Here is a 25,892-nt window from a genome sequence, read left to right on the forward strand (position 1 = left end):
TGGTTCACTTCGAATCTGATTCGCTGACTTTACCAATGCATCGAGTGGGAGCAGAACATCAGCTCCATTATAAGCGGCGGAAGAAGTTCCAGCTCCCTGTGAAGATGTTGGTGAACGTCTACTCTGCCATCATTGAATCCATCCTCACATCCTCCATCTCAGTCTGGTTCGCTGCAGCCAGAGACAAGGCCAGGCTGCAGCCGTCACCCACTCTGCTGAGAGGCAGCCAGGACTCCTCTCATCCAGGACTCCTCTCATCCAGGACTCCTCTCATCCAGGACTCCTCTCATCCAGGACTCCTCTCATCCAGGACTCCTCTCATCCAGGACATTTTTCATCCAGGACTCCTCTCATCCAGGACATTTTTCATCCAGGACTCCTCTCATCCAGGACTCCTCTCATCCAGGACTCCTCTCATCCAGGACATTTTTCATCCAGGACTCCTCTCATCCAGGACTCCTCTCATCCAGGACTCCTCTCATCCAGGACTCCTCTCATCCAGGACTCCTCTCATCCAGGACGCTTCTCATTTAGGACCCCTCTCATCCAGGACTCCTCTCATCCAGGACTCCTCTCATCCAGGACTCCTCTCATCCAGGACGCTTCTCATTTAGGACTCCTCTCATCCAGGACTCCTCTCATCCAGGACATTTTTCATCCAGGACTCCTCTCATCCAGGACTCCTCTCATCCAGGACATTTTTCATCCAGGACTCCTCTCATCCAGGACTCCTCTCATCCAGGACTCCTCTCATCCAGGACCCCTCTCATCCAGGACTCCTCTCATCCAGGACCCCTCTCATCCAGGACTCCTCTCATCCAGGACTCCTCTCATCCAGGACATTTTTCATCCAGGACTCCTCTCATCCAGGACGCTTCTCATTTAGGACCCCTCTCATCCAGGACTCCTCTCATCCAGGACTCCTCTCATCCAGGACATTTTTCATCCAGGACTCCTCTCATCCAGGACATTTTTCATCCAGGACTCCTCTCATCCAGGACTCCTCTCATCCAGGACATTTTTCATCCAGGACTCCTCTCATCCAGGACATTTTTCATCCAGGACTCCTCTCATCCAGGACTCCTCTCATCCAGGACTCCTCTCATCCAGGACATTTTTCATCCAGGACTCCTCTCATCCAGGACTCCTCTCATCCAGGACTCCTCTCATCCAGGACGCTTCTCATTTAGGACCCCTCTCATCCAGGACTCCTGTCATCCAGGACCCCTCTCAGTCCTGCTGCAGTCAGTCCCTGAACAGTGCCTCAATCCCCCACATGCACCCCCCCTCAGTCACACCACCTCAGACCACATGCACACACACTTCACTGTACATGGCATTTAATTTGGTTTTAATTCTATTCGTCTGTACTGTGTAAATACCTCACGTCTTGTTGCACAGTTTGTGTTGTGATGCTCCGCCTGCCTACAGTTCCTGTAAAGTGCTCTGTACAGGACCTGGCAAGAAAGCTTTTCTGATTCCCATCTAATATTTACATGAAACCAGGAAGGTTTTAGCCCTTTTCTTTTGCCTTTTTTAACTTTTATTATATTTTTGCAATGGATGTAAGCAAACATAATAAACCACTTAGAGACATGTTCGTCTGAGTTATGTCCCAGATGTTTGCGTTATTTATGAGCTGATCTGAAGCTTGTTACCTAATTGATAACACGTGTCGCTGACGCAGCATCTCACCTTCAGTAACTGTAACGTTGTTACAAACACATGACCGCATTCTCCTGGTGGCGACCACGCAGAATGGGTTCGTGCCGGAAACAGCGGCGCTGAAGGGAACTGTAGTCCCGACTCGGTCCAAAACCCTCCGACCCGCTCCGGCTGCTTCCTCCGTGATTTGGAGACGAACCGAACACTCCTCTAACGGAAGTAAGTACGTGATCTGACCTGGAGGCAGAACAACACTCACTGAACGCTAATATGATGCTCGATGCGGGAATATGCGTCAGATCACTCGAACTAGACGATCGGAACCAACAGGTCAGATCTGGCGGAACCAGCCCCGCTCTTTACATAGACACTGACGCAGACACACAACAGGAACTTTCGGGTTTGACCAATATGTCATCACCTAGGACTTTTTGAAGTGAGCACATTGCAAAGAACCCCCCTAAACACCAAACGTCCGTCTGTAGATGGAGCTGCCGCCTCGGCCCACGCTGTTTGACTTCCGGGGAGTCTCCATGACCACATACTTCACTGACAACTGGGACAACGTGCAGCGGTTCCAAGCCAGACCGGATGACGTTCTCATCGCTACCTATCCTAAAGCAGGTGAATGTGGAGGGTTTGTGTTCTTTGTGTTTATGCGTTGACTTCAGACGCCTCCTGACAAACTATTGGGCCTTTTTTATTCTAAGGAAACACGTGGGTGTCCTACATCCTGGACCTCCTGTATTTCAGCCACACAGCTGAAGGCAGAGACTCCGTCCCCCTGTTTGAGAGGGTGCCGTTCCTGGAGCTGTATGTGCCTGGGTTTCCTATAGGTAAGTGAATGAGAGGCTGGTTCTGGTGCTCAGCGGGTCGGTTCAGCTCCTGGTAACGCTGGCGTGTTCTGTAGGAGTAGATGAGCTGAACGAGCTGACCAGAAAACCACGTCTTATCAAGACACACCTGCCGGTGCAGTTTCTTCCCAGGTCGTTCTGGGAGCAGAACTCTAAGGTGAGCGTTGGTCGTTTCCTGTATGGACCGTGTGCAGGTTAAAGGTCCGTTCGCAGCAGGTTGGTTTGTTTAGGCTTCCTCTCCGTTTGCAGATCGTCTACGTGGCCCGAAACGCCAAGGACACGGCGGTGTCTTATTTCCACTTCGATCGCATGAACCTGGCGCAGCCAGAACCTGGAGACTGGAGCAGCTTCCTGCACAGATTCATGCAGGGGAAAAGTGAATAAATAATGACTAAAAAGGTCCTGTTGATTTTACCGCCTGTCATCGTGTCCTCTGTTGTCTCAGTGGTCTTTGGCTCCTGGTATGAACATGTGAAAGGCTGGTGGCAGAAGAAACAAAGCGGCTCCAACATCCTTTACTTGTTCTACGAGGACCTGATTGAGGTGAGTGTTGAATGCGTTGCTAGGATTCGACTGCACTGCTTCCTGTGGTTCCCACTCAGGACACGGAGCGAGAGCTGGGCGCGCTGTGCTCCTTCCTGGGACTGGCCCCCACCGCGGCGCTGACGGAGGCGGTGATGAAGGAAGCTCTGTTTGACAGCATGAAGCGCAACGCGCTGGTCAACGGCAGCACGGCCACGTCGCTGGACCTCAACGTATCTCCTTTCATACGCAAAGGTTGGACCGCATGTTGGTTCTGGACGCTGGGTGAAGGGAGCACAAATAAGACCCCTGAACTGTGTTTTCACAGGAAAAGTTGGCGACTGGAAAAATCATTTCACCGTTGAGCAGAACGAACAGTTTGATGAAGACTATGGGGAGAAAATGACTAACACAGATCTTCAGTTTCGCACTGTTCTGTAGTTGATTCTGATCCTTTGTGTCCTCACTCTGAAGACACAAAGAAGAAATAAACACCATGTTAATGAGTAGATTTGTAGTTTTGTCGTTTTTATTTTAAGTCAGACACAAAAATGCTGCAAGAAATACAAGAACAATTGTCTAACACTGTACTTTTGAACTGAGGCTACAGGTTGACAGGCTCATTCTGACGCATCTTAATGTCACGTACTGCTCTGGGGTCAGTTCTACAGGAGATGGATGGAGGGTCAGTGGAATGTGGAGGCCTTTGCACTGTAAATACTGGACGAGTGGAGCATGTCACACCACTGGGAGGCGCTACAGCTAGAAACCAGCTCTCACCACAACCACCACAGTCGTCTTATCAACGCACAACAGCAAACCAGCACGACAATCAGTCTGTGGGAGAAGTACCAAAGAAAAGGAAGACGGGAAACGAGGATGAGGATGCCAAACTACTGACAGGCTCACGCGTCTGAGCCCAGAAAGTCCTCGACTGAAGCTCAGCTGTCAGACTGACAGAACCCGGCCCGCGGCTCGACGTGGACGCACACCGCTCAGGATTGTCTTCACAGTAACGTCTACAACTATTTCACACTTTGATTATGAACATCAAAAATCACAATATTTACATATTGAGCAGTAAAATAGCTCAGTCCAGCGCTCTGGCTTAGAGTGAAGTGCTCCGTTACTGGTTACGTCCTGCAGCGTTCAGAGGCTCATGCCAAGCGAATACAAACCGAGGTGCACTTGATTAGATAAGAGATTATGAGCTTTTACTCGACTCGCTGCAGCTGATTATGTCTAATGTTCTCCGTCAGGTTCTGTAAAGATGCAGCTGAAGCCTTTTACTGTAAACTGTTGCAGAAGCTTCGTCCTACGAGGTGAGTGCGTCATGAGCAAAGCGCCTAAAGCCTGAGTCAGTGTCACCAAGCATGCGCCCGTTGTCACGGTAACGTCCAAGCAGACTGGAGCAGCAGCAGCACGTAGGCATGGGGTTTAAAGCTGAGCCACTGTGATGCTTCCAAGGTGCTATAGAGTTCAAACCGTCGCGTATGGCACAACTTTACACCACAAAGCAATTAAATGTGGAAGACGGCACATGAACCACAGACCTTCCGCTCAAACGCTGACTGATGCTGAACTCCTGATACAAACATGTGGATGGATTCTGGGAAAAATAACGCATTAGTCATAAATGTTTTAAATGAAGCAGATACTGGACCTGGCTGTAGAAGCTGTTGTAAGACTTGGATGTGAGTGGGGTCTACAGTTACACTGGTGTGTGTTTGAGAGCGAAGCGAAGGAGGTGATGTATGTGAGAATGAGAGTCGTCAGTGTGCCGGTCCTCAGTTCACTCCCAGAGTAAAAGCTGGAACATGTCTGTTCCACAAACGCAGTCCACATAGTTCATCACCTGTTTGTTAGTGTAAAAATATCTCATTTAAAGTCGCTTCATTTGCTGAACTTGTTCCTCTGCTTTTGAGGTCTTGTGCCGCCGTCCTCGTGTTGGAGCGTGGCTTCACAGGTCAATGATCTCGCTGCTGACGCTAGCAGAGTCATCGTGGCGGCCGACCTCCAGGTAACTCCGCGACCCCACCGGCCTCCGGGCCTTCGCCCTCCCCCTCTCTGAGTCCGGGGTGATGAAAGGCCGTGTGTCATCCACCACTTCCTCCCCCAGGTGCCCCGTGGACGTTCTGGACGGACGCAGCGACACCGGACAGGAGACGGAGGAGGGGACGCTTCCCGTCGCGCTGCCGGGCCAGCGGTGCCCCTGATGGGAGGGCGTCGGGGGGGCAGTCACCTGCCTGCTGGGCACGCTGCTCAGTACGCTCCCACCCAGTGGCATGGAGGACTCTGTGGGGGCATCGCTGCTCTCTGACAGCAGCTGAGGATCACTGTTCCTGCGGAGCCAGGGCCCCCGGCTGCCCCCTGAGCCCGGGGACGGAGGCTGCAGGCTCTGGCTCAGAGGGTGGAACAGGCTGCCTCCTTCCAGCAGGTGTTCCCTGTGAAGGGCCTCGTCGATGCTGCGGGTCAGGTCGATGGGGGAAGGGGGCCGCAGGTCGAACTCGTATAGAGACAAGGACGTGTCCCTGTCCTGGTCCAGGCCGCCGCTCTGGGAGGGAGGAGGCCGACCCAGCGCCTGCAGCCTCAGCAGGGAGCCGGCGGAGCCGTCGGACACGGCCCGCTCTGCAGAGTGGCCCCGGGGGTTCCGTCCCCGGTTGTTGTCTTTGATGCAGCGTGACTGCAGCGCGACCTGCTCGTGGTTCTGGTTCCGGATCAGACTTTTGCTAATGTCCGCTCCAGGGCGCTCGTGGCCAGTCCAGTTGTTGGGCACGTCTCCTGGTCCTCCTCCCCCTCCCACCCCGTTACTGTCGGACTTCCTGCAAGGCTTCCCCCTCAGGCTCTGCACGATCTTGGACCAGCATGTATGTCTTGGAGTAGAACCTGCGGACTGGCCCGGGGACGGCAGGTCCCCCGCCGCTCTGCCCTCTGGTCCGCCTTCTTCTCTTCCCCGGCAACTCCGAGGCCTCCAGAACACCCAGGAGCCCAGGAACAGGAGGGAGAACCCCCAGGCTAGTTCTAGGAGCCGGGCCCAGAAGTGAACCAGCCACCACCCCCAGTTAAAGCGGGTCCAGGACCCTAGTAACCCATAGAGCCACAACGTAGCATGAACATGCAGCCCGCAGCAAAGGGTCCCCAGAACCGCACACGCTGCCAGAACCCGCCCCAGAACAATGCCTGTCCTCCTGCTCCCCGACCCGTCCTTGGCCCTGGCCTCCTCAGGAACCACAGGACGGGGAATGGGAGGGCGGCGGATACGTGGGAACACATAGCAGAGGAAGCTGAGGCAGAGGGCCAGTCCCCAGCACAGAGACAGAACCTGCAGGGTGACGGGGACCAGCGGGGACAGAGCTGGGGAGAGCAGGTCGGCCGCCAGCAGCAGGGTGCACTGCAGCACAGCCAGCACCGCCAGCAGGGGCGGGCGCTCCACGGCTGCAGGCAGCACGCCCACTCCTGACACCCTCACAGCCAGCAGCGCCAGGGCGGCCTGCGCCCACACCAGCAGGTGCAGGGGGAGGTTGTAGAGGGCCGTGACTGCAGGGCGAGGGAGGAACCTCCTCGTGCCGTACGGGTCCATCAACAAGAGAGCGCCCCTGAGGCCTCCAGCTGCAAACAGCAGCGCGTTGGCCAGCGCCAGGGCCCCCCGCTGAGGACAGCTGGCGCCGGGGGACAGCGTCAGGCCCAGAGCGGCTCCGGCAAAGATGAGCAGGAAGAGCGTCGCGGAGCCGTAGACGTGCAGCTCCCAGGCCACGGCCAGAGTCCGGCTCAGGTCGCCCCAGTAGAGCAGCGTGGCGTTAGGGGAGGGGTCTGCGCTGGGAGCCGCCTCCGGACCCGCCTCCGGACCCGCCCCCGGGCCCGAGGTGGAGTGGGGGGCCATGCGAGGATGCCCTGACAGGACGGAACGGTTCCTCTGACTGATGTCAGCCTCGTACGTGGAGCCCAGCCTTCGAGTGACAGGTACAACGCCGGTGGTGAGAAAGGAGATCCCTGGAAGAAGAGCAGAAAGACACGAAATGGAATGACCGTTTTTCACGTCAGGCTGTAACTTGAATCCTTTTCAGAGCCACTAGAGGGGGACACTCTCTCACTCGCTCGCTCGCTCGCTCACTCACTCACTCACTCACTCACTCACTCACTCACTCACTCATCACTGAGCACTGGCTCCTTCCAGTAACCTGATCATTTCTGACAGCTTGTCCCAGGTCCATATCTAACATAGGTCTGGTCTCCAGTTCTGCAGAATCTGTCTGTTCCACACACCTGTGATGAAAAACCCCGGCCTGACTGCATTTAAGTGGCACCTTACTGCACTTCACACGGTTTAATCTGATCTGTTTAATCTTAATTAATCTGAGGTAACGTCTGTGTCCAGCATGTGGATGATATTTACATATTTAGGACAGAGTCTACGATTTAAAATGTATTTACTGTAATAATATTATTATGACTATGACTCATCCACAACGTAATCATAAATACAGTCGACTACTCTGAGCAAACGGCTCTGGACAAATGAGTGGTCATTGTGTCCTAATTGGATCAGATTATGTAATTAAGGAGAACATCTATGTTACATAACAGCACAGAGTCACAATGCATCTGTAAACAGGCAAATCTCTCTGTTCATATTATACAATACATAATAACCTGACGGGACCAGACAGAGCTGAGCCAGCACGTTGTTTCCTTCTATCGTGCACATACATACTTTGTATTTATTTAAGACGCTGCACCTTAACCTCATGCAACATCCTGGCAACACCCAACAGATTTATAATTATAGGCCACGCATCAGTGAGCTACTCGAGTGTAAAGAACTAGAAGAACAAACACGCTGGCACCTGAGCCACACACACACACACATGCACACACGCACGCACGCACACACGCACGTGCGCACAAACAAACACACATAGGTAGATCACACACACACACGCACTCACGCACAGACACACAGGTAGATCACAGACACACGTCTTTATTTACATAAAGGTATGCTTTACTTCCTTCCCTCATGTTTTTTTTAACCAGGCGCAGGAATCCAGATGTACTGATCACGTTTCACAGCTGGACCCACTTAAATCTACCCCTACTCCTTGAGTTCTGTCTCTCTCTCTCTCTCTCTCTCTCTCTCACACACACACACACACACACACACACACACACACACACACACACACACACACACACACACACACACACACACACACCAAAAACTCAAATAAATAGCGTATTACATCTCATCATATTTAGGGCCCTGCTTTAAACAGAACTGTTGGATGTAAAAAAAGAATTTCCTGAAGAAGGACCAGTTTCAGAGTCATCGTGATGTTGTGTTTGAAAGTATCTAAGAGACCCATGTGTCATGCTTTTGGTTTTCCGTCCCCTCCCCTCATCCCTCCCTCCGTGCATCTGGTTTTCATCACCCCCTCCTCGTTGCCGTGCCCACACCTTTCCTGCAGCTCTCTCTCTCCCACCTCCTCCACTATCTCGCCCGTATTCCCCACAGGCTCTTTCAGACCCTACTTTCCCGTTGTCTGTCTCTCTTCCTGCCCCCGTCTTCAGCCCACTCTCCCACCTCCGGCTCATACTGTCTTTCGTCACTACCTCCAACACTTTCCATGGGAAAACTCTGCTTTCTGCTCCTTTGAAGCACTTTCCAGATTGTTCCAGTAAAAGAACTCCCAGCTGCACAAATAATTCCACTTTAAATTATCAAAGGATCGAGACAAGCGGCCAAAGTTTCCGGGCTCGTACCTGTTCTCGGCGTTTGCTGCATGGTTCCGTTGGCGGTTCTCCGTCCCAGCGCTGCTGTTCTGTTGAGCTGATCTGTGGCGTCAGAGGAGGCTCCACCGAGCTCCTGCGCCGCAGATGTGGTCGCCACATGTGAACGGTTCCGGCCTCGCCCTCGCGCCGCCACCTCTGACGTCTGCGGCCGCGTATCGTTAGAACCAGGATCCGTGGTCTGGTCTCGAGGCGCGGCTGCAGCCGCGGAGTCCGGCTTGGAGGCGTTTGTGGTCAGTTCACCTGCAGACACACGTTCAGCATCATGTTAAGCTGCGCCCTCTGCCATGAGGCACTGCTCACACTGGTGCTTTCTCACCTGGTAATGCCTCAGTTGGAGGTGTTGCTTGCGTGGCCGCGGGGGAAGCGGTTCCTCTCACCCCACTCCGAGGTGTTGTAGAGGTTTTGCTGGCTGCTGTCAGCACATAAAGGTCAGGCTTCACTGACTGAAGAGGGAGCTCTGGTGTAGCTGAAACCTTAGGGACCACAGTCTGAGCCCGAGGCCGATACGGTGCCGTTTCTTCAGCTGATTCCTCCTGTAGCGGCAGCGTTGGGCCGCTGGCTGATCCCAGCCCCTGCGGGTCCTCGTCCTCGGCCTCTTTGACTGATTTCTCCCCTGTAGCAGTAACGGAGGGGGACACGGTGGGCAGAAGGCGGATGAAGCCCTTGGTGGCAGCGTCCCCTTTCCCCAGGGACCTGATGGAGGCTAAACTAGCCGTGTCAGTCCTGGGCCTGGAGGCTGTGGGCTGAATGGAACGTGGCCTGTAGCTGAGGTTCTGAGCAGCCAGGGCCGACGTGAACGTCGGGGACGGATGGGGCGCCCTCCGCTCCTGCTGCGCTGCGTTGGGCGCTGCCGCCTGGCCTCCATCTGTGGGTTTGACGGGAACATCGCTGCGTCCTCTGGGGGACAAAGAGGCCCAGAGGCGAGCAGTGTACTTGGTGGCTGGAGATGGAGAATTTAAAGGCAGGTCCAGACGGGAGAAGGAGGAGGAGGCGCCGATGACGGTCTGGGAATCAGACGCATGAATGATGGAGAGAAGGAGGACGAGGAGCCGAAGGGACAGCGGAGCCATGGTCGGCCTCTAACGACGAGCAGCGCCGCCTCCGTCAGACCATCGTCGCTGCAGAGACGAGAAACAAGAAATCAGTCAAAGCAGTGATTGACAGCTCCTACAGGGGTCATGCTTGTGTAATATGGTGCAGCGCTCTGATCTAAAGGCAGGAGACGCGTGGCGTGTAGCACAACGGTTACATAAGTGGTGGCGTGGTGAACGGACCAGGGCAGATGGTTTCACTCAGTGGCAGATGGACACGCTCACTTTTCTGCACTTTCACCAAATGTTCTTTGGCCGCGTCTCGGTGTTTGCTGGGTCTGAGCGGTCGGTGCCAGGAGCAGGCAGCTGGAACGCAGTGCGGTGAAGCCCGTGGAACCCCAGGGCCCGAGAACCGAGAACACATGCGGGTCGCATCACCGCGTCCCACTTCCAGCCTCACTGTGGGAGACGACCTCGGGCCACGGACTCAGATCCCACTGAAGCTTTAGTGCGTTTAGACGTGAGGAGGGACGGCAGACGGAGGAACCAGCGCCTGTGGCACAGCTCATGACTCATCAGGGCCCGTTCAACTGTCAGAGCGGCCGCCGCGTGTGACGCCTCATGCTCGTGTACACGTGTGAGAAAGGACTGAAGAGGTGTGCGATCCTGAAGAAACGCCTGGTGTCAAGTATTGTTCCTTGTTCCTCTCGAGGCTCGACTGTAACACTAGAACACCTGGTGGAAACTCTCACAAGGATCCAGTTCAACGGCTCAGTAACACAACAGACAATAAAACGCTCACAACGAAGGTTCACAACAACTTTGACAACTTAGAAACTATTCTCAGTGAAAAGGCAAAGAACTGGGAGCCACAACGTAAAGCTGAACCATTTCAGTGTTAAAGCTTTTTCAGTGAAGCCTTCTCTAAAAAAACATTGCGCCAATTTTCCAACATTGTGAAATACAACGAACAGATTCTGAACCACCAGCCAACAATGGAAAACTCGCTGTCTAAGATAAAAGTATTGGTCTCCTGAGGTTCCTACACGCCGAGCACAAAGCTGAAGGTGGAGGTGATCCAATCAAAAGCAAACAACAACTCAGAGCTTCATAAATTCACTGTTTGTTCCACGAAATCCCAGCGTTCTGGGAATGTGGTGGTTGATATCAGCGTCAACCCTCCTGCAGTCGCCTCGGTGTTTACTTTCCTTTTGTTCTCAGCCACTTCCTCATGTTGGTCAACCCAACCTCTGATTAATCTCTGCTTCTGGTCCTCCTTTCCTGCCATTTAACTTGGCTCATTACAGTCCTGCAGCAAAGGCTCACACAAAGTCCTGAAGTCAGTGGGGGACGATGTAAGAATAGTCACAGAGAGGCTGGGCAGCGAGGACAAGCGGAGGCACAGGCTGATGATGAAGGCTTCAACGAGAGGGATGAGAGGGAGGCAGTGAGGATGGAGCTGCCAGTTAATAGGAACTGGCGCCGTGTGAGAAGTCACGAGGAAACAGTTTCACAGTTAACAGGTTTGTTTTAGGACAAGCAGAGAGATTCTGTCCAGGAAGCCTCGCCGGGAAACAGAGCTGCACCTTTCAGTAAACACGCCCGTCACAGTCAAAGTCGTGTGCTGGTCGGCTGCGTGTGAAGGTAGGTGCTGCTCGTATTCCTCAGGCCTTCATCCTCCAACGCCGCATCCCAGAGTCCTTCAACGGTGACTAATCCAGACGCGCTCCCAGATAAGACAGCGCATCCTCTGTGGCTGACGGGGAGGAGGCAGATGGGTGCTGGGTCAGTGGGACTATTTTTGTCGCGCTGAGCCCCTCTGGGACCAAGGACACATCACTCTGGACTCTGGAGTGTCAGAAAGCAGCACAAAGCGTTCTTCATCCAGAGCAGGACATGGCCCCAGATAAAGCCCCATAATTCCATCTGAAGATTACTACAAACGCATGGACCTGCTGCTTACTCAACCTCAGCAGCTGCTGCTAGTCCGCTGATCATCATCAGTGATGTCACGTCTGTGTTGCTCCAACCAGCTCGCGTTCGGCCTCGGTGCGGTGCTGTCGGCTTCTGGAGACGATCATTGTTTTTTCACCAGCAGAGTCCAGACGGGACAGAAGTTCCACTCATTTGGGAGAATATTTCCACAGAGGGACGTCTGTGTGTGGACAGAGGCCTCTGTGTGCTCTCAGCTAAAACTTTATGACTCACTCCTGCATGCTACAGTAAGGGACACTGATGGAAAGGACTCATCCCACTACCAAAACCATCACATTCACCATTCTGATGGGGTCAATCAATGAAATGAAAGTATGGGAATCCTGCAGCTTTATGAAGAGTCAAGATTCCCACCAAACTTGCTATAATTCATCCTGAGAGGCTTTTAATGAGCAGTGGACGGACGTCATCCTGCACTCAAAAACCAAGCTCTGGGACCGTCCTGTACAAGTGTGGGCTCTTCTACCAGGATTTAGGAAGTCAAGGCCGAAGTCTCGGCTGAATGTGATGGGAGGAAACAACACGTCAAACTCTGAAATACAGATTTACAGTGCGAGTCGTCATAAGAGGTGACGGAGGTTCATTAACAGCAGAAATAAAGGCTAGAAAGAGACATGAAGCGGGACGTTGAGCCGTTACTGTTTGTACTGAACTCTGGAGGGAGAGAGGCCGGACTGTGGAGCGCTTGTGTGTACGTGAGGCAGCGCGAGGAAATGGGAGTGTGGTTATCCTGGTATGCGGGTACTGGGGGAGGTCGCTGGTCTGACCGTTAAAAAGTCCACACCTTCAAATAACATGGATTTCAAACTTTCACAACGCCTTGGGGTTGATTTCGATTGTAGCTGCACATTTCATCATTTCATCACATTCATGAGCTGAGGCACGAGCTCCAACGTGTGTGTGAACAGGCAGCTCGGCCCCATGCCGTCCGTTTGGCTGGGGGACAATCCAGGGGGGGTCCAACCCGGGCCCAGCGGACCACACCGGCAGGTCCGGCTGCTTGCACAGAGGAGGCTCCAGAAGCAGTCGGTGCGTTTGGTCCCCAGAAGCCCACAGCATCTCTGCCCCCGGTCCCACTGAGGTCACGCGTTCGGGCCGAGGCGCTGCTCACACGCTCTCTGCCAGCCGGCGCTGACACTCGATAGGGAACCTTCAGAGACCGTCCGCTCACATCCAGTGAACAGTCACAATGCTGCGTTTGAACAAGCCCTCGGCCCCAGAAACACGCCCTGAGAGACGGAGGCTGACTGATTGGGACAGCTGCGTAAACCAAGTCAGGCCACAAAACACTTTCAGTAAAACTGATTACAGGCATCACAAGCCGTAAAGCGCTGCCTCCCACCACAGATGCCTTTCAGCGCAGGACTCTCGCATTGTTCCAGCTGAAGGCAGTAAAAACAGCTGGGGACTTAAGTGGCTTGTTGTGTGGCGATTACCTCATTTACCAACGAACCATATGCAGACAAGCGTTGTGCTGGTGCGTGGATTTGGACGGTTCTGGGCAGGTCAGCTCCTGGGTTTACTGAAGGCGACCAGACAGTTTAGAGGTCAGCATGCGAGATATGTTGACTAACAGTATACAATTAACGTAATTGAGTCATGAATAAATCATGCTGTTTCTCCATGAGGCCACAGTCCAAGCAGGCAGGAACCTGTGTTTAGACGGGCTCATGTCACTGGTTCCGGGTGTGTTGACTGTCAAAGCATCTGGCAGCTCTGCTTTAGCTCCAGTGTCGCTCTGGAGCAGCTCCGTGCGCGCGCGCGCGCGCGTCTCGTGCTCGGGTGTTGGACGCATTCACATTGTGATGAGAAACAGGTGGGTCGAGTCCTGCTCCATGAGCCAACGCGATGAAGTCGAGCAACCCTCGTAAATAGACAGTAAACACGTGCAAACACCACGCACCTGCCAGCGGAGCGGATCCAGAGCGCGCGCGGTCCGGTCCGGTCCGCTCCGGTCCTGGGATCCGGGCACGAGGGAGAGCAGCAGCTCCTGCTGAACGTCCGAGCGCTCAGTCTGACATTCAAACGAGAAGCTGGGCGCGTCTCCGCAGAAGTAAAGTGAAACCTTTCGCAGTCACGCGTTGGAACTCCGCTTTGTGCGTAAAACCGTCTACGCAAATGCACGAGGAAGCCTCGCCTTCCCAGTTAACTAGTTAGCGTCCAGTGGTATTCTACGTTATTGGTTAAGGTTCTAACCACAGTCCTGCTACCGTGCTTCAACGCGCAGTCACACGTCCAACGCTGCGTTTATTACTTCATCTCCGCGTTACTTTTTCGTTACCGTTAGAACGGCAGGAAAGCGACGCTTGGTCGTCCCTCGCGTCGATGAGGACGTGTGCTCAGCGCAGGCCACGTCGGGCGAGCGGAGGCCAATTACCGACGCAGGTAAATGCGGCGAATTCACGCCGTAACGCGGTCTCCGCCGCCTGCGGTGACGGCACCGGTAGCGGCGCCCCGGGACCGCTGCCGCATAGCTGCCGCGCTGCGAGCCTTCGCGTCCGTTCGCTGCGAACGTACCTGCAGATGCGCGCGGCTCCGTCCGATGGCGTCCTCTGCGGCAGGATCTGCGTGGACGGGACGCGGGTGACGCGCCGCCGCGGCTCTCGGGCGTTTAGCCGCAGGATGCTGCTGCCGGAGCGGCGGTGGAGGCGCGGAGCGTTCGCAGCCTTGTGCCTGCGCGCGAGCCGTGAGGCAGTGAGGAGACGCACGCCCCCTCCGACCGCTCCATCTCTCCTCGCGCCGCTCCCTCCCTCCTTATTTTTCTCACAAGCGGATGAACGCGACCTCCCGCCGACCCGCGGCGCGCAGCGCGTGTTGCGCAACAGTATTGTCGCCGCGGCGCGTATCACTTAGTCTGCGTTTTACAAAGCTGCGCGTTTAAGGGGGAACATGACGACACCGCTGCTGACATCATGACGCAGGATCCAGGTTCTGGTTTCGATCCTTATCCAAAGTGGGCTGTACGTTGAAATGAGTCGTGTGGAGACAGGTGAGAGTCGGGCTGGTGAATAATGAGCTGGAAACCGAACTGCTGATGAAACCCAGCCTCCGTCTGGCCTCGTGCCTCCAACAAAGGTCTGGATGATGTTTCCTGCTGCACGTTGGCTCCGTGCCTCCTCTTCACCCTCCACCTGATGGCCTCTGTGTTGCACAAACACTCCAGTGTGGGCATGTTATGGAAACTGCGTGTTTGACCCCAATCGGGCGTTTTGCAGACAAAGAATATGACTACGCAGGGAACTGGAGACCTGTTTACCAGGAAACCATCTCACTCGCACCCTTTTCATTTTCATTGCTTTGTCTGCAGTGTACAGCGCGGTCCATAAATAACCTGTGGAGCTCAGAGGATTGTCCTAATGCCATTACATTACTACTGAGCCAGCAGCAGAGACGCTGAGGGGTTCAGACAGGAAGACGGAGAAGGCTTCAGGAATAATCACGCTATTGAATGGGGATTATGACTAATATACTGGGATAATATTATCATTTAGGAGAATCTGCAATTAAATGTTGCACAATATGTCTTGAAATTTGACTGTTTCAGTTTAGTTAACTTACTCAGGTTCAGGTTCATTCAGAGACACAAGGTAAAGAGGAAAAAGGAAAAAACGAACAAGACTGATGAGCAAATCTTTAAGGTCTTCACTCGTCTTTAATCGCTGATTGTGAAATAATGGACATTTCTGAAGTGGAACCAAAGTTGCCTTTGACACAGAAATGAATCTCATAACCACAGTGATTCAATCTTTGGTGTCACTAGCTGAAAACTTTTAAAGTCACTTATTTCATGTTATTTCATGTCCATTCATAATTGGCAATAGGGTTTAACTGTATCTGCTGAATGTGGTGCAGTAAAAGTTAGTATTAAATGAAGTAGAACAATACAATTTGTTTAAATCCACTTGAGTTGCTTAGTGACTCTCCTCCACAGACTCCACTCACCTTAAATTACAGCCTGTCAACCACGTCACCTCTGACTGACAGCCCTTAATTCATACGGAGAATTTTTAGCAGGATGTGAGTAAAGTGAGAGGGGAGCAGTATTTACAGCGTGGTGGTAAATGCACGCGTTCTTAAAAAGGAGGGAGATACAGTCGCTGCAGCATGTCCAAATATACTGTGGACAGCATTTCTTTGCCATCTTTGTCCACAGACGTGAGGACGACATTCCACTTAGTCATTTCAATTGATCATAGTGGAGGCTGTGATATTTAACACTGGAGACAGAACTTCTGCATCAGACCCAGGAAGTCGCCCTTCAGACAGAAGGTAAACGAGCCTCTTTCATGAAGCCCGCGTGTCAGCATCCATCCTCATGCAAAGAGTCAGAAAAGCTTAAGATCCTAATTACGTGCAGCTCTGGCCAATCATTCTCTCTCGCCGACTTTCCACACGCTCTGTGGCTGTCTAGACACCAAAGAATAATCTCCCCATCTCTGGGCCCCCAGGACAGTGCCTGTGTGGAGACTGACTCGCGCTTGGCCGCCTCCAGCGGCATTAGGTTTCACCACATCTAACGTGAATCACCACAAGTCTTCTTGAAGTTTATCCATCTTAGGAATGGTATCAAATATTGTTATATAATACATCTGTTACTGTTCAGAAATAACAGCGTCCATCATCTTAAGTAGAAAACAGAGTGCATGTGCATAGAGACCATTTTTGGAATCAGATCAGAGACTTTGACACAAGCCGCATGTGACATTGAAGGAGTTTGTAGCAAAATGCTAATTAATAATAAACACCAGATAACATCTGTCTGTGAGATTTACACTTGTTTTTATGACAGTAATAAAAGTAGACACGTACTTATGACATTGAAAGTGTGTGAATAGAGTCACTGTATCATAAACCCAGAATAATAAACAGTATCGATAAGTCTGTTTAAAGTGCAGACGGTTACAGGCCACACACAGACACTCAGACTTGGCTCTTTATAATCTCATCGCTTCACAAACTCACTTGCTGCCACCCAGATGCAAACAAATACAATCTGGCTACCGCACATCTGGAACTAGACACAGTTTTCCATTCTGCTGCAGAGCCACGCGTGGCGCCCCCTGGCGTCTGAACCAAGTATTAGCGTCTCCTAGATGAAGCAGGCACACGGAGCTGTCCTTTAGACTGAACCATCCCTGAAGGCATTCGGCTGAGTCCTACTTCTTATATAACGCCCAGGCCACTGTTGTGTTGTTTCAGTGTTTGTGTCTGTGTGTGTACAGACCTCCAGCACACTTTGACTTATCCTAGTCCATTATTATTTGTGTAATATCCCTGCTCTCTTGGCTCTATTTTTAGTCTTGTATGACTCTGAAGAGGCCCTGAAGCTGGGCCCCAGCTTCCATCCAGCTCAACTGGAGTGGGAATAAAAGCTGACTCACATATTTACTTCACATGGCTGCACTCCACCCCAAAGGAGACACTCGTGTGGATGTAAAACGTGCAGAGACAAACATGCACAGCGATGCAGCAACAAAGACATATGATGCACCTGCTCACACGCCTGAATGTCAGAAAATGCTCCTCAGACAACAGAATTGGTCTTGGTGGTAATGTGTGGTTTAAGTATGAAATCACTTTTCATATTTTGAGAAAACAAAAATATTGCTCTGCTATTGCAGCAAAGGGACAATAATAGGGCACACACCCCGAGAGACATGACTCTGCTGTCACACTAGCCCCAAGCAGTGACAGCAGATAACTGCTGTCCCCGCTATAAAAAGACCAGCTGACACACTCAACTAATGCCTATAGATAAATGTACAGACAGCTTTACACAGCCACTGAGACAAACAGCCTTTTTGTGCCAAACCACACATGTCCTCAATTTATGCAAGAAATGCAAAGGAAAGTCAACGCTAGCATTTTGTGACCTACTTAAACAAGCACACATACAAATCACGTTAGCATATGATTTAACAATAACTACAGGGTTTGACAGAACGAATTAATAGTAATAATACATAATAGTACCTGATAGATAAAGGCTGTGACGTTGTTCTGCACATTTGCTGCCACCTGGAGGCCACTTCTGGTAACATCTAGCAGGAGAACACTGGGTGTTTGTGCTCGACTTGAACAATCTTCAGTAGGTGTAACAATGCAAATAGTCTCTCACACTAGAGTTCATTACATTATCACATTATGGACTTTGTTCTTATTCTAAACACACAAACACACACACACACTTGTGCTGCTTTTGTGGTAGTAAACTGTAGTACAGGGACAAATAGTTTGTTAAACGTTCGTTAAACGTTTCTCTTCATGGGCTGGTGGTTATCATGACATCTTCTCACTCTTGATAAACATCTCTGGCTGCTTGTCCTCATTCTCTTCCTCGTTCTTCAGCTGCTTCACTGGTGATTGTTTGAACTTTTGGAATTTCTTCAGGTCAGCACAGAACAACACCTACAACAGGCAAAGACTCGTCATACGTGAGGTTAAAAAGACAAGACCAGAACTGACAAACACATACTGAATGTCACATTAACACTCACCGACTGTGCCCAACCAGCATAAGGACCCCAGAGTGCTCTGAAAAAATCACCTGTGTGAAAATGAAATTAAATGAAAAAATGAAAAAGTGAAATTATAATTTGCTGATGAACACACAAATACTAACCAAGATCACGATGAAGTTTATCTGTGATGCTCTTCTGTCCACTGCCAGCACTGTATTGGTAGTCACGCTTAGCAATCTGCCACACGTGTGTGTCTATGGGCACGGCCTCTGCTTTATCCAGGGACATCAGGCACACGCAGTCTGCCACCTTCAGAACACGACGACACGAACAAGACATTGTGTCCCAACTTACTCCTTCCTGTGTTCGATCTAAAAATAATAATGATAATGGATGAAAGCATCTGCGGTACCTTGGTTCCCACACCAGGGAGAGTGCGCAGAGCATTACGGGCCTGGGGATACGGGACACTGCGGAGACTTTCAAGCCACTGGATCCCATACACGTCAATAATTTGCTTCGCACTCTGCTGCAAAAACCGAGCCCTATATCCAAAACCCAGATCCCTGAGGCGCGTCTCTACGCTGCCGTCTGCCGATTGAAATATAGGAAATGTGGTAATAACAGTTTCGTTTGCACTGTACAATTTGCTTGACAGCATTATAAAAAGTTCACCTGCAAGTGAAGACAGGGAAGGAAAGTCGTAATAAGATGCTTGATCCAGCTGGCAGAGCGGCGAGCCCAGAGCCTCACACAGTCGCTCCACCATGCCCTGGATACGAGAGATGTGGTTGTTGGAGGTGCAAATGAAGGAGAACAGGCATTCAGTGGGTTCTTGGCGCAGCATTCGAACACCTGGGGTCAAAGTAAAGCGACTCAGTCAATACCTATTCTGTAATAATATGCAATTTCATGCTTGTAGAACAACACGTGCACTGACCTGTGAAGATGTCAGCTATGCGCTTGAAGTGAGGGTCCGCAGCCCCCCAGTCTGAGTACAGATCCCCCAGCTTCACGTCCAGCTGGAAGTAACCTCTCAGCAGCTTCTCTTCCACGTCGCAGTCTTGCACAGTCGCATCCGCTGGCTCCCCTTCATCCTTCACAGCTTTCAATCTCTTTTTTGATTTATTTTCCTCCACAGGAGAAATACTAGCTTTCCTCTTCCTCTCACTTCCCTCCAGCCCGTCCTGTTTTTTATAGACATAGTACCACAGGGCGTCATCCGTCTGGGTCAAAGTCCAAACTCTGCCTCCCATCACTCCAGTCCAGTGGCCCTCTGCAGTTTCTCTCCAGCTGTTGTTTGAGATGGAGGCAATATTAATGTAAAAGAACCGGTTGATCAAATATTATGTCTAGGCAAACCTACCGGAAAGACTGACCACAGGCAAGAGTGAGATCCAGACGGAGTTCTGACTTTGCACAAGCCAGAGATCTCCACAGTTTTGCCTCCGATGACAGAAGCGCATGTTTGGTCATGACTGGTTTTGAGTAATCCGCTGCTTGTTTAGATGTTTAAATAAACGCATACCAAGATAATTAGCAAACTATTATAAAACTCATCTCATATATGTCACACTGCTTTGGCTACAAACATTCCCATACAGTGTGGTTTCCTGGAGAGCTGCAGATTCTCAGATGACTGTCTCGGAGTTCAGCGAGTTTAATGGTCAACAAAGACATTACGCTGAATGAAATAGTTATGTACGTAAATTTGCATCTATACCTGATATGAAGATGAAGCAATTACAATAATATGATAGTAATTACAGCGTTTATCGGAACTTGCTGAAATGTCATTCTGATGCAACATTTCCCAGATTCAAATGACCCCGCCCACTACGGAATCAACACACGCGCTTATTGGTTTACGTTGTCTTTGGAGGCGTAACCTCTAGCAACTTCCTTTACGACTGGTCAATGCTATCACGTCTCCCCGTGCCCTATTGGTCAACACGTGTGTCCATCATTCTTTTTACCGACGCCTGTAGGAAGTTGGTATTTCGCTTGCCCCTGTCCGTGTCAGATAGCGTTTGTGCGGCGTGTCGGTGTGCCTTCCATTACCCGGTGAATACAGTGGAACAATGGCGGATTGTTTGACACTCTTCACGTCCATCGGGCTCAGTGAGCAGAAGGCGAAGGAAACGCTAAAAAATGACGCGCTGAGTTCAGTCCTAAAGGACGCGATCACTCAGGTAATGCTACGATCCAGCACCGATGTGAGGAAACCGACATGACAGACATGCGCAGACAGCACACTTCTGTTTGTTGTTGTTTGATAAAAGTTTTATATTTAGATATATTGAGAGGCGACACCTCCACCTTCTAGTAGAATAAATGCATGGACATGATTTCACGCTGAATTTACAATGAGACGGTTTAAAAACCAAGCAGCTGCTAAGGTCCCCATAAATCACAGGTTTTCCTTTTTCGCTTGTATTGGATTAACTGGAAAGTTCACTAATTATCTATTAGGTTCAAAACGATTGTTCTGCAGTCAGAAGCACAAAAATGCAATTGTATCTCTTGAATCCTTGTTTTTTCTTGGTTTTATTAGGTCCATCAAACCCATGGAGCATCAGGAGTGGACAAATCCATGGGTGTACTGCTTTACAACATGGCATCTCGCCTTAAAGACACCAAACGCGTGGCTTTTCTAGCAGACAGCATCGCTCAGCGCAAACTCTGCACGGAGCTGCAGTTGACAGGTAATTTCAGCTGTGATCAGTGATGCTATGAGGCATTAAAGGTGGGACCACTCATCAAAATGAGCAAAAGATAACCAGTTTAAGAATGAAGCACTCTGAGGTTATGCAGATTCCATCAGAGGTTTTCTTTCTAGGTTTAGAAGCACTGAAAGCATTGGGGAAAAGCTTCTGCGTCATCTTAATTAATAGGTCTTTTTCTTTGCAGCTGCACTGGACTTTGTCAAGAGTCATCCTCAGGACCCCATCAACCAGAAAGCATTTGAAGAAGCATGTGGAGTCGGTGTGGTCATAACACCTGAGCAGGTTGAAGATGCAGTAAGTGTAGATAAACCTCCACCAGCAGACTGTACTGTATGTGTTTCTGTTACCTTGGCTGAGTGTGTCTCATGTCCTCAGGTGGAGTCTGTGATCAAGAAGCACAAGGAACAACTGTTAAAGGAGAGGTACCACTTCAACATGGGAGTGCTAATGGGTATGATTATACACTTCATTAAATATTTTTAAATCAGTGAATCCTAAAACACATCTCACTGAGCTTTTGTGCCTGTTGAAGGAGAGGCACGCTCTGCTTTAAAGTGGGCCGATGGAAAGGTCATCAAAAATGAGGTGGATATGCAGGTGTGTTGGAATATTATTGTTATTATTAATAGTAGTAGGTCACATTCTTGGTTGAATATTCATATTGCTGGTTGGAATGTACGCATTGTATACTCTGATTAACTAATTTTGGTCTTTAAGGTCCTGCACCTCTTAGGACCAAAGACGGAGGCAGATCTGGAGAAGAAATCCAAAGTAAGGGTTTGAAAACTTTGCAAGAACATAAACAAGTTTATTATTTCAGTTTATTACAGTTTATTATTGTTAGCTTTATTTAGCTGTATTGACTTGACACATATCTGTCGCATGTGGCTAATATGTAATAATATATATATTTGTAATTGTCCTGCAGCCCCAGAAATCCAAAGTGGCAGAGAATGATGTGAAGGTGAAGAGGGAGGAGGAGGTTGCAGTGAACGGTGAGCAGGAGACAGCAAAAGACTGAACTCTTCGTGTTTGTGGTAGATTCGAGTCGTTATTGGATTTCTGTCTGTCTTGTTCAGGGGAAGTGTCGACTGGGGAGGTGAAGTCACTAATGGAGCAGCTCAGAGGAGAAGCACTGAAATTCCACAAAGCAGGTCAGACAGAACCGCAGGAAACATTTCTGTTTGTTACTGACTTTCTTTTTACCAGAGTTTCTCCTTTCCTTCCATTACGCAGGAGAGAACTTTAAAACTGAGGGTTACGTGGTCACACCGAACACAATGGCTTTGCTTAAAAAGCACCTTGAGATCACTGGTGGACAGGTGTGTGTTGTGTGTTGCTGTGAGTTAGTTCATTAGAAGCACTGATTGATATTAAGTAGTAGAAACAGTCGTGTTTGCAGGGTTTTGTTAACCAACAACGATCTTGATTATATTCTTGTTTAGATTCGCACCCGTTTTCCCCCTGAGCCCAACGGCATCCTTCACATCGGCCACGCCAAAGCTATCAATTTCAATTTCGGTTATGCAAAGGTACGGGTTGTTTTCTTATCTTTAGCAGATGCTGGATCTGCTTGTGTGTGCGTGCATTGTTTAAATCTTGTCCTCCTGTAGGCGAACAGTGGAATTTGCTTCTTGAGGTATGACGACACGAATCCCGAGAAGGAGGAGGAAAAGTACTTCACTGCCATCAAAGACATGGTGGAGTGGCTTGGTAATTTTGATTCAAACACCTCACCTTATGTCAGAAACATAAAGGTATGCTTCTCATCATTGTGACTGCGCTGCACAGGCTACACACCCTATGCTGTCACGCACGCATCAGACAACTTCCAGCAACTCTACAATCTCGCTGTGGATCTCATTCGCAGGTGAGGCCAGAGAGTTGTGGTGCTGGCGCTGTAAATGCATACTGTCTGATTAAATGACTGTATGATTTTCTGTCTCTCTTCAGGGGTCACGCGTACGTGTGCCACCAGAAAGGGGAGGAACTGAAGGGCCATAATGCTCCTCCCTCACCGTGGAGAGACCGACCCATTGAGGAGTCACTGGTGCTGTTTGAAAGGATGAGGAAGGGCCTGTTTGCTGAGGGAGAGGCAACGCTCAGGATGAAGATGGTCATGGAGGACGGAAAGATGGATCCAGTAGCATACAGAATCAAATACACAGCTCATCATCGAACAGGAGACGAGTGGTATGAACAGACGTCATTCGATGGAATTACAGCATCGTTCTCTCTCGTTTACACTTGTTTGTCTCTGCAGGTGCATCTACCCCACCTACGATTACACTCACTGTCTGTGTGACTCTATTGAAAATATCACACACTCCCTGTGCACCAAAGAGTTTCAGGCCAGGTATACTAGTCTTATTATTATTGAAGACCTATGGTGTAATCGTGTCTATAAGGTTCATGTTATAGTTTCTCCATCTTGTGACTCCGTCAGGCGTTCGTCCTATTACTGGCTGTGCAATGCTCTGGACGTATACTGCCCCGTTCAGTGGGAATATGGGCGCCTAAACCTCACCTACACTGTTGTGTCCAAGAGGAAAATCATCAAACTGGTGGAGACTGGTGTGGTCAGGTGAAACGAGTCTATACCATCATTGTTTCCACTTATGTCTATTTTAACAGGCATAGATTAAATAACACTACAAACTGGTAAATCTTATTAATGAAGGAAATCACCGATAAAGAGAATATGTGTTCATGGTAATAAAATAACAATTAATAACAAACTGTAAAATAGCTCAAACCTCCTGCAGCACATAAATAATTGATATGAGTGGAACCATCTCATGAACAGTACGCAGTGTGTTTAACTGCGGATGATGCTCTCATTACAGAGACTGGGATGATCCGCGTCTCTTCACTCTGACTGCTCTCAGAAGGAGAGGTTTTCCACCAGAGGCCATTAACAACTTCTGTGCACGGGTATGCAGAATGAATGGGAGGCTGAGCGGGTGGATGTAGTAATGTGTGCAAGAGGATGGTGCTGTAGCTTAGGATGTTCAATCTTTTGGCAGGTTGGAGTGACAGTTTCTCAGACAACGACAGAGCCCCATCTACTGGAGTCCTGTGTGAGAGATGTGCTTAATGACACAGCACCTCGAGTCATGGCTGTGCTGGAACCCCTCAAAGTCACCATAACTAACCTCCCCGAGAGCAGCCAGGTTTGGACTTTACTTCCACACAGACACCGATAAACACGTGTTTTAACATCACAGTCGCTTTACGTTTCTGCTGTTCCATCAGTCTGACGTACGAGTACCAGACTTTCCTGCCAATGAGGCGAAGGGCAGCCACACAGTTCCATTCACACGCACCATCTTCATTGAACAGAGTGACTTTAGAGAGGTGAGAGGAAAACTACGCAGCCACACATTATACGCTAATGTCCGGGGTTGTGCTCATGACAGCTAACTTTGTTTGACTTCATCGTGTTTGCAGGTGCTGGAGAAGGGCTACAAACGCCTGACACCAGAGCAGCCCGTTGGCCTGAGGCATGCTGGGTTTGTCATCTCTGTCCAGAAGGTCCTCAAGGTAAGTAAAAACACTGGAAATAACAACAGTAACAATTATTCTAATGGCAATAACAAGCAGAGCACAGCGTGTATCATGATGGGTTTTGTGCCGCGGTGTCGCTCAGGACGCTCAGGGTAAAGTGCTGGAACTGGAGGTGAGCTGTTGCAGCTCTGACGCTGCAGAGAAACCAAAGGCGTTCATCCACTGGGTCAGTCGGCCGCTGGTGTGTGAAGTGCGTCTCTATGAACGACTGTAAGTCACAGACGGCCACCGATATTAGCGACCACCACTCCATTTTAAGAAGTCACTGGACTAAAGCGTCTCATCGCCTTTTGTAGGTTCCAGCACAAACATCCAGAGGATCCGTCTGAAGTGCCCAATGGTTTCCTGAGTGACATCAACCCTGTAAGTAGCTGCACAGTAGAGGAAACAGGCCTGTTTGGACTGACTGGGATGTGATTGGTAACTGTATTTCCTCTTGTTGGGATTCAGAATTCCCTGCACGTGATCAGCAGTGCCTTAGTGGACACCTCAGTCAAGGGAGCAAAGGTCTTTGACAAATTCCAGTTTGAGAGAGTTGGTTATTTCTCCCTGGACCCCGACAGCACCGCAGACAAGGTAGAGCACGATTAAACACTACCTTAATCTGTACAAAACTATAAGATTTTGAACTGTATCTTTAATTTCTTTCACGACAGCTCGTCTTTAACAGAACAGTCACACTTAAAGAAGACCCAGGGAAGATCTGATGGCATGAGATTAAGACCCCCTTTCTGCTTCCTTTGAGTCCACACACCTAAATTGTTTGCATCACCTAATGTGTAATATTGGCTTAGACCAGCTGCTGAAATGTCTCACTAGATTTTAAAACTGAATTGAATATCATCAGTTTTTTTATAACTGTGTCCAAACATTCACCCAGACGTCTGTTTGTTGAATGTATGCAACTTTTTTATTATTCAACAAGGATATTAGGAAAGTACTTCTCATACTGGCTTTATGCTAATATTACACATAAGAGACGCTCACAAATGCCATGATGACTTTCTTACGAAGGTGGTGAGTCACTGCCAAAATCTGTGCAGAAAATAAAATAATAAATAATGTTTAGAAAAAATAATTTGAGTTGACTATGAAGTGGTGGGGCATGAAAAACAGGAGTTAAAAATGTATAAATTTTTTGCCACAAACATTCTGTTTCTTTCATAAATGGTTCTCGTCAAGTCAGTATTTGAACAGTTTACAAGCTGCTAGTCGTGTTCTTCAAAACCGGGTTTATTTTTATTTTTTTATTAGCCACACTCCCGTGGATGGTGACCAATA

At 49.9% G+C, this 25,892-nt stretch overlaps 4 protein-coding genes across 9 annotated transcripts; 2 read left to right on the forward strand and 2 right to left on the reverse strand.

Annotated features, from left to right (window-relative positions):
* Positions 1–1,744: 1,744 nt before the first annotated feature.
* LOC114858327 (cytosolic sulfotransferase 3-like) lies at positions 1,745–3,550 on the forward strand. Its single transcript, XM_029155476.3, has 8 exons — positions 1,745–1,995; positions 2,151–2,289; positions 2,376–2,501; positions 2,576–2,676; positions 2,769–2,895; positions 2,965–3,062; positions 3,122–3,296; positions 3,370–3,550. Exons 1-8 carry the CDS (start codon positions 1,936–1,938, stop codon positions 3,480–3,482), a joined length of 939 nt encoding a protein of 312 aa, XP_029011309.1. The 5' UTR covers positions 1,745–1,935; the 3' UTR covers positions 3,483–3,550.
* On the reverse strand, positions 3,549–15,102 carry LOC114858268 (proline-rich transmembrane protein 3). 4 transcript variants are annotated; one of them, XM_029155286.3, is made up of 5 exons: positions 14,375–15,102; positions 13,294–13,379; positions 9,148–9,949; positions 8,802–9,071; positions 3,549–7,031 (listed from the first exon to the last, which is right to left on the reverse strand). In XM_029155286.3, the coding sequence occupies exons 3-5, from the start codon at positions 9,899–9,901 to the stop codon at positions 5,002–5,004; spliced, it is 3,054 nt and encodes a 1,017-aa protein (XP_029011119.1). In that variant the 5' UTR covers positions 9,902–9,949; positions 13,294–13,379; positions 14,375–15,102; the 3' UTR covers positions 3,549–5,001. The 4 variants fall into 4 exon arrangements, with proteins under 4 accessions (XP_029011119.1, XP_029011120.1, XP_029011117.1 ...); XM_029155287.3 differs by lacking the exon at positions 14,375–15,102 and adding an exon at positions 13,761–14,351; XM_029155284.3 differs by lacking the exon at positions 13,294–13,379 and having other exon boundaries at positions 14,375–15,101.
* A 1,515-nt stretch (positions 15,103–16,617) lies between these two features.
* On the reverse strand, positions 16,618–20,247 carry ogg1 (8-oxoguanine DNA glycosylase). 3 transcript variants are annotated; one of them, XM_055510494.1, is made up of 8 exons: positions 20,042–20,247; positions 19,685–19,814; positions 19,259–19,611; positions 18,994–19,173; positions 18,731–18,909; positions 18,480–18,627; positions 18,355–18,404; positions 16,618–18,265 (listed from the first exon to the last, which is right to left on the reverse strand). In XM_055510494.1, the coding sequence occupies exons 2-8, from the start codon at positions 19,792–19,794 to the stop codon at positions 18,137–18,139; spliced, it is 1,149 nt and encodes a 382-aa protein (XP_055366469.1). In that variant the 5' UTR covers positions 19,795–19,814; positions 20,042–20,247; the 3' UTR covers positions 16,618–18,136. The 3 variants fall into 3 exon arrangements, with proteins under 3 accessions (XP_055366469.1, XP_029011285.1, XP_029011286.1); XM_029155452.3 differs by having other exon boundaries at positions 19,921–20,247; XM_029155453.3 differs by lacking the exon at positions 18,731–18,909 and having other exon boundaries at positions 18,480–18,689; positions 19,685–20,247.
* Positions 20,248–20,309: 62 nt separating this feature from the next.
* Positions 20,310–25,689, forward strand: qars1 (glutaminyl-tRNA synthetase 1). Its single transcript, XM_029155305.3, has 23 exons — positions 20,310–20,510; positions 20,873–21,023; positions 21,229–21,338; positions 21,420–21,495; positions 21,577–21,641; positions 21,762–21,815; positions 21,973–22,039; positions 22,124–22,198; positions 22,281–22,366; positions 22,490–22,576; positions 22,658–22,757; positions 22,836–22,914; positions 22,998–23,237; positions 23,308–23,400; positions 23,491–23,628; positions 23,891–23,978; positions 24,071–24,217; positions 24,300–24,401; positions 24,495–24,587; positions 24,694–24,821; positions 24,908–24,974; positions 25,062–25,187; positions 25,268–25,689. The coding sequence occupies exons 1-23, from the start codon at positions 20,400–20,402 to the stop codon at positions 25,316–25,318; spliced, it is 2,334 nt and encodes a 777-aa protein (XP_029011138.1). The 5' UTR covers positions 20,310–20,399; the 3' UTR covers positions 25,319–25,689.
* The last annotated feature ends 203 nt before the right edge of the window (positions 25,690–25,892 follow it).

Source organism: Betta splendens, chromosome 7 (genome assembly GCF_900634795.4).
Source record: "Betta splendens chromosome 7, fBetSpl5.4, whole genome shotgun sequence".
NCBI classification, from domain to species: Eukaryota; Metazoa; Chordata; class Actinopteri; order Anabantiformes; family Osphronemidae; genus Betta; species Betta splendens.

Bases quoted from the DNA above. Each gene is read 5' to 3' on its own strand.
- ogg1 (XM_055510494.1), bottom strand. From the start codon at position 19,794: ATGACCAAACATGCGCTTCTGTCATCGGAGGCAAAACTGTGGAGATCT. The intron at 19,612-19,684 runs GTAGGTTTGCCT...CTCAAACAACAG, and splicing joins GCCTGTGGTCAGTCTTTCCG to CTGGAGAGAAACTGCAGAGG. The intron at 18,628-18,730 runs GTACCGCAGATG...CGTGTTCTGAAG, and splicing joins TCCCTGGTGTGGGAACCAAG to GTGGCAGACTGCGTGTGCCT.
- LOC114858268 (XM_029155286.3), bottom strand. From the start codon at position 9,901: ATGGCTCCGCTGTCCCTTCGGCTCCTCGTCCTCCTTCTCTCCATCATT. The intron at 9,072-9,147 runs GTGAGAAAGCAC...GTGTGTCTGCAG, and splicing joins TCCAACTGAGGCATTACCAG to GTGAACTGACCACAAACGCC. The intron at 7,032-8,801 runs GTACGAGCCCGG...CTCTTCTTCCAG, and splicing joins GCAGCAAACGCCGAGAACAG to GGATCTCCTTTCTCACCACC.
- LOC114858327 (XM_029155476.3), top strand. From the start codon at position 1,936: ATGATGCTCGATGCGGGAATATGCGTCAGATCACTCGAACTAGACGAT. The intron at 2,677-2,768 runs GTGAGCGTTGGT...CTCCGTTTGCAG, and splicing joins TCTGGGAGCAGAACTCTAAG to ATCGTCTACGTGGCCCGAAA. The intron at 3,297-3,369 runs GTTGGACCGCAT...GTGTTTTCACAG, and splicing joins ATCTCCTTTCATACGCAAAG to GAAAAGTTGGCGACTGGAAA.
- qars1 (XM_029155305.3), top strand. From the start codon at position 20,400: ATGGCGGATTGTTTGACACTCTTCACGTCCATCGGGCTCAGTGAGCAG. The intron at 22,040-22,123 runs GTGAGCAGGAGA...TGTCTTGTTCAG, and splicing joins GGAGGAGGTTGCAGTGAACG to GGGAAGTGTCGACTGGGGAG. The intron at 24,975-25,061 runs GTAAGTAGCTGC...GTTGGGATTCAG, and splicing joins TCCTGAGTGACATCAACCCT to AATTCCCTGCACGTGATCAG.